Below are 6,855 nucleotides of genomic sequence, written 5' to 3' on the forward strand. Positions count from 1 at the left end.
GAGCCGAAGGCAGAGGCTTTAACCCACTGAGCCACCCAGGCGCCCCTCCTCTTTATTTTTTACATTAACCTTGAGAAGAGGCTGTAGCTAACCAAATGGAAAGACATGAAGAAGGAGAACCAAAGGATATACTCAATTCAAGAATGTAAATAATCCCCAAATATCCACATACCAAATAAACCATAATCAAGAAGGTGGTCGTGATCCTCCTGTGTATTAAGAACTGCTAAGTACTACACAGTTACAGTTCAGAAAAGGCCTTCTTTAAATTAATACAAGGGTGAAGCACTAACCATTACCAGGATGAAGCACTAACCGTGAACTAGTTACCATGAACTAGTATCACTCTTACTATATCACCAACCTCAAATGCCAATCACGGAGGCGTCAGAATGTAATGGGTAAAAACACAGGCTCTGTAGCCAGACTGCTGGGGTCTAAATGCCAGGTCTACCACTGTTACCTTGGGCAAGACACTTACCCTTTCTGACTCTTAATTTTCTCTTCAGTGAATTGAGCATAATAATAATTCCTGCCCCACAGAGTTGCTATAAGGATTAAAGCAATACCTAGGAAGATACGCCTGGAATATATTATCATCATCACAACAGCTAACGTTACATAGAAAGTACACGACAGGGGCTCCTGGGTGGCTCAGTCAGTTAAGCGTCTGCCTTCAGTTCAGGTTATGATCCCAGGGTCGTCAGATCGAGCCCTGCATCCAGCTCGCTGCTCAGTGGGGAGTCTGCTTCCCTCTCTCTCTCTGCCCCTTGCCCTGTTTGAGTGCATTCTCTCTCCCAAATAAACAAGTATTTTAAAAAAATATATATACAGGGGCGCCTGGGTGGCTCAGAGGGTTAAAGCCTCTGCCTTCAGCTCAAGTCATGATCCCCGGGTCCTGGGATCGAGCCCCACATCGGGCTCTCTGCTCAGCAGGGAGCCTGCTTCCCTTCCTCTCTCTGCCTGCCTTTCTGCCTACCTGTGATCTCTCCCTGTCGAATACATAAATAAAATCTTTAAAAAAATATATATATATATATGTACACGGGGGCGCCTGGGTGGCTCAGTGGGTTAAAGCCTCTGCCTTCAGCTCAGGTCATGATCTCGGGGTCCTGGGATCGAGCCCCACAGCGGGCTCTCTGCTCAGCAGGGAGCCTGCTTCCTCCTCTCTCTCTGCCTGCCTCTCTGCCTACTTGTGATCTATGTCCATCAGATAAATAAATAAAATCTTTAAAAAAGAAAAATAAAAATATATGTACGCAGCAATAAATATTAGTGATTGGTGTCATTTCTTGACTGTTAGGTGAGTGCTGGGATGCAGAACTGTACTAGGTCACGTAAGGGATTCAAATGGCCTAGATTTGGCAATTTTACGACCCACATCTAGACTTCAGTTTGCCTTCCGAGGGTTTCCACCGTCTGCGCTTTTCTCATTGGGTACATTCTTATTAAGTTTCTAAATACATAATTTTTATCTTCAAAAGTCTTTCACATTAAAAATAAAAAATGTCTTAAGGAAATTAAGTACAAACCTAAGTCTCTTAAAGAGGCTGGAGGATGTAGCAAAAAGAACACTACCTACTGCCAGGAGCCCTGAGCCTGATCTGGCTTCGCTGCAGACCGTGGGTAAACCACTTAAGCTGCAAGAACCTTAGTTTTCTCACAAGTAAAGTAAAAGCGGCAAAATTTTCTTTAGTTTTATTGATAGGCTCAAAGTACAAAACTGAAGAACGTATGCTAAAGTGTTCTCTATGGGCCCCTGGGTGGCTCAGTTGGTTAGGCATCTGCCTTCAGCTCAGGTCAAGATCCCAGGGTCCTGGGATTGAGTCCTGCATCGGGCTCTCTGCTCAGGGGGGGGGCCTGCTTCTCCTGCTCCCTCTGCTGCCGCTCTCCCTGCTTGTGCGCCTGCACTCACAAAACGTGCTTTCACTCTCTCTGTCAAATAAATAAAACCTTTTAAAAAAATAAAAGACAAAACAAAGAAACAAATCTTTAAAAAAAAAACGAACTAGATGGTAAGATAACCATCTAATCCAAAACCTGAAGACTGTGGGTTTGCATTAAAAACACTTATACCCTGCCATCCCCCAAGCCCTCCACCTGCCTCCGTCACAAAAATAATCCACAACTGTGCCTTGTTTTGGCTTTAAATGGCTTTAAAAAAATCCAATGGCTTTAATTTTACCTAGTTTAAGAGGCCCCAACACTCCCTGTTCTAAACATTTCTGTTACCAATCTGACACCTAAAAAGGCATCTGAGTTTGTAAGTCTTTTCAAGCATCCTTAACTAACCACAATGTCTTACATAAATGCCATACATATGATTACTACAACTGTAACAGTGAATTTTTTTTTTCCTTACAGGCCTATAAGCTATCTGAGGGCAAGAGCTTTGTCTAATAATAATCTTTATAGTCCCCACCATGTCTAACACTGACTACAGACAGTAGGCTATCAGAAGAAATCAGTAAAGGCAAGATTTTTTTCTCCCAGGTCTCAATTTTAGAAATAGTTGTCCTTCTTTAAAGCAAATGGTTTCTTCCTTTGGACACTAGCAATCTATGACTTCCAAAGTGGTGGTTCAGGGCGTGACTCTGGCCTGTACGTATGTTTTGTTTAATCTATGTGGTATTGGCTCAAATGTGTTTTAAAACAGATTTGTGTCCAGTTTCTAACTATTGAGGCAATTCATATAAAAAAACTCCATATTCCTCGTTTCTCCCTCAAATTAGAAGAGGTGACAGGCTTGGCCTTCATCCCCGATAGGCAAAGATTAACTGGAGGTGAAGAGTTACTGCCCCCTTTCCCTGGACAGGTGCTCAGAAATCCAGGTTTTCATTACACTTGGCTCACCACGCAGGACAGCATGGTGGGAGCACAAGCTCCAAAATCAGTCTGCTTGGTGTGCATCCTGGCTCCACCACTTTACTAGCTGTAAGACCTTGGAGCACGTGACTCAACTTCTCTTAAACTGTTTTCATGTCAGTAAAATAAGAAGAACAGTACCTATCACATGGGGCTAAGATGAGGACAGAACGAACTAATGCATGTAAGCACTCAGAAGAGTGGCACTGTAGAAAGAACTCACTAAAGGCCAGCGATTGTTATCTGCCTGGCACCACAGGTGTTTCCCAACCCTTATACACATGATGTTTCTTCACACTAGCTGCCAGTAAGTACAGAGATGAATTTATGGCTCCCCTCCAACAAGCGTGCTCAAGTTAAGAAATTCAGGTGTATCATCTTCCCCTATCCCTGTCTTTTGTAAAGCTCTATTAAATCCTTTATTAGAGGGGCGCCTGGGTGGCTCAGTGGGCTAAAGCCTCTGCCTTTGGCTCGGGTCATGATCCCAGAGTCCTGGGATCGAGCCCCACATCGGGCTCTCTGCTCAGCGGGGAGCCTGCTTCCTCCTCTCTCTCTCTCTCTGCCTGCCTCTCTGCCTACTTGTGATCTCTGTCAAATAAATAAACAAAAATCTTTTAAAAAAAATCCTTTATCAGAAAAAAGGGAAGTATTGAAAAGGTTTCTAAGAAACATTACTGTGAAATAACTTGATGCTCTTCCTGTCCCTGAATTTAGTATACTTAAGTACATTTATGCAGTAAGTATCTTTAGGGACAAAAACAACTCTATTAGTACATGCATCCCAGGTGAATAGCAGTAAATATTTGTGGCTGGAATGATCAAGAAATTTAATGAGGTCTCGGGGCGCCTGGGTGGCTCAGTGGGTTAAGCCTCTGCTTTCGGCTCAGGTCATGATCTCAGGGTCCTGGGATCGAGCCCCACATCGGGCTCTCTGCTCAGCGGGGAGGTCTGCTTCCTCCTCTCTCTCTCTGCCTGCCTCTCTGCCTACTTGTGATCTATGTCCGTCAGATAAATAAGTAAAATCTTTAAAAAAAAAAAAAAAAAAGAAATTTAATGAGGTCTGAGCGTAAGGATTCTTGGCAACAGCCCATGATGGGAGTTGATTTAACAACCGTCCAAACCCTAGTCAGACAAACCTAGTTTTGAACCCCCCCCGTGATATTACTGACCATAACATTCCACAAGAAACTCCCCGCCTTGGTTTCCTTATATGTAAAATGACACAAAGTTCCCTGGCACATGGTGGGGGGAATAAATATTAGGATCAAGTTAAATTTCTGTTCCGGGGGAGATAAGCAGTTGGGCTAAACCACTGTTCATGACCTCCCCTAATGAGGTTATTCTGCACTTCTGTGACTATCTGTCTTTACTTCTGCAGTTCCCATTTCTGGGACGATTCCTCCCCATCCCAGTCTTCTTTAAGGCCCAATACAAACGTCAACTTCTCTGTAAAACCTTCCCTTATCCCACCAGGAAGAACGAACAACTTCCTTCTCTGTGTTCTAATGGCACGTTTATACTTGTGTGACACTCATCACCCTGCCTGACTCGTCTAATTCGTGATGTATACGAACTTCTTAATGACAGGACTCCTGAGCTAATCACCATCGTCCTATCATTTTACTACCCCTTCTCCTGGCCAAAAGCCAGGAACATCCCATGATCCATAAGCAACTTAACACAAATTTGATTCAGCAAGAGCATTAGAACTCAACTCTCTGATCCAGCCTGAACGCTAAAGCGGCCTTAAAGCCTGGGAAACTACTAAAATAAACGTTACACAGTACCAAGAAAAAGCAAAAAGTACCATGGGGCCCCAACTCCTCCGGGAAGTGGCCATCTCTCCTGGGGAGGGTTTGGGAAGCTGTATGCACTAGCATACTCCCGCTCCGGAGCGGACCTGGGATCTGCTACTCAAGCAGGCCCAACTCGGGCTCGGCAGGCAGTGGGGGACGCGCCCTCCAGCCAGCAGGCCCCCTGAGGCCTAAGCAAGCTCCGCGCCGTGACTCAGCCCTTGGCGCCCGCCAACAGCCAGCCGGCCTCCCCTCACCTTGGCCAGCTTCTCGCACTCCGGCAGTCGCTGATCCACCGTGGCGCTGTAGTCCACCTCCATCTTGACGATGCGCCCATCAGCCCGCTCCGAGCCGCCGTCCGCCATGGTCCCTGCCTGAGCGTCCCTAGATGTCCCCCTGCTTCGGCCACCACTCGTCACCCACACCGGAAGCCGCCTGCGCACCCGCTCAGGCAGCGCGTCGGGAGCCCGCGCGAAGGACCCCACGAGGTCCCCTGCGCTGGCCGCCAGTCGGGCACTGCCGCGGACAGCCCTGGGGGGCGGGGTTAGGGGCGGGGTTGGGGCGGGGCTCACCCTCGCCCCTGCTGCTCACGTCCGGTGATGTCGCGGTGACTTTTTGTCCCAGATTTGCGGTGAGGAAAACTAGTGTCACAGAATAGACCGCCCCATATAGTCTTACATTCCTGCTTTGATATATTATTTCTCAGAACTGTAGTCAAGTTGCTTAACTTTTGTTGGATTTCACTGTTCTCATCTCTGCATGAGCAGGCTGAAATAAACCTTAGGGAAGAAAGGGAGAGAAGTTCTGAAGTTTCATCTGGTTGAAAGTCTTGGTGGTTTAATCTGTGGCACCTCTCAGACCTCAGAGAGAAGGTATGACAGCGGTTCGGTGATAAAACAAGTTTTTTTGTTTATTTTCATTTTTACTATAATCCGCTATGTGGATAAGAAGAATCTTTAGAAAGACATTTTATTGGCTTTCTCTGTAGGACCCTGGTGAGCATCAAGCGAGATCATGTATATGCGAGGTTATTTCAATTTTTAAGGACCGTACAAGTTTTCATTATCGTTCGCACCATCTGGGTCCCTATTAAAAAGTTAGGATGAAGGGGTTCCTGGGTGGCTCAGTGGGTTAAGCCTCTGCCTTCAGCTCAGGTCATGATCCCAGGGTCCTGGGAGCGAGCCCCACATCGGGCTCTCTGCTCAGCAGGGACCTGCTTCCTCCTTTCTCTCTGCCTGCCTCTCTGCCTACTTGTGATCTCTGTCCAATAAATAAATAAAATCTTAAAAAAAAAAAAAAAGTTGAGGATGTTTGAAAGTGAGGTCAAACTGTCAGCAGTAGCCTCCCAAGCAAATGGGAAATCTTGGAACAGTCTACTTGTTAGTGAATTTAATCAGCACCAGCATCCCTTTCCAAATCAGACCTTGTTTTGTGGTGGTGGTGGTGGTGGTGGTGGTTTGTTTTTACTGTCCTGTAATCAAAGTCATGGATGCTATAACCCATCTGCACACATAATTAAAAACAAGAACAAAACATCCTACCTGTGATGTGAAGGAGAAGCACTGCAAAATAGCAGAAGAATATGCATGTGAAAATGCAAAGGTAAGGAGTGCCTGGCTGGCGCAGTCCAAGGAGCATGCAACTCTTGATCTCGGGGTAGTGAGTTCCAGCCCCACCTTGAGTGTAGAGATTACTTAAGTAAATAAATAAATAAAACTTCAAAATATAAAGACTACATTTGTCTACCGTAGGAAATAACAAAAAGTAGTCATTTGCTTATACACGTATATAACAACAAAGCAAAATCTGCAATAGATATGTTTTCGTTGGTTCTCCATGCATCATAAGGGCTTATGTGGGTGGCATGATTTTTCCAAAATGGTGTACAACTTCTTAGTAAAGTTCTGTCTGTATGAAAGTACAATCTTCCATTGTTTCTCACATAGGAGAATTCTTAGAAATTTTTTGTGCCAGGGTGCCTTGGGGGCGCAGTTGTTTGAGCGTCCCACTTTTGATTTCTGTTCTGGTCATGATCTTGGGGTCATGAGATCCAGCCCCAGGTTGGGCTCCATGCTAAGTGGGAAGTCTACTTGAGATTCTCTCCCTCTGCCCCTCCTACCTGCCTCTCACACACATGTGCTCTCTCTCTCAGATAAATGAATCTTTTAAAAAATTTTAGTGTATATTAAAACATCAG

The 6,855-nt window shown here is 45.4% G+C and overlaps 1 protein-coding gene across 2 annotated transcripts in view; it reads right to left on the reverse strand.

Annotated features, from left to right (window-relative positions):
- LOC111158181 (proteasome 26S subunit, non-ATPase 12) overlaps positions 1 to 5,101 on the reverse strand; it is a 29,497-nt gene extending 24,396 nt beyond the window's left edge. The window contains exon 1 of one of the 2 annotated variants that reach the window (XM_022520088.1): positions 4,916 to 5,101. In XM_022520088.1, coding sequence (XP_022375796.1) covers positions 4,916 to 5,023 — 108 coding nt within the window. In that variant the 5' untranslated portion in view covers positions 5,024 to 5,101. The remainder of the gene's footprint in view (positions 1 to 4,915) is intronic. The other variant, XM_022520089.1, reaches the window with a different exon arrangement.
- Between the last annotated feature and the right edge of the window lie 1,754 nt (positions 5,102 to 6,855).

The sequence above is a fragment of the Enhydra lutris genome, unplaced genomic scaffold, assembly GCF_002288905.1.
Source record: "Enhydra lutris kenyoni isolate GAN:26980312 unplaced genomic scaffold, ASM228890v2 scaffoldscaffold57, whole genome shotgun sequence".
Classification (NCBI taxonomy): domain Eukaryota; kingdom Metazoa; phylum Chordata; class Mammalia; order Carnivora; family Mustelidae; genus Enhydra; species Enhydra lutris.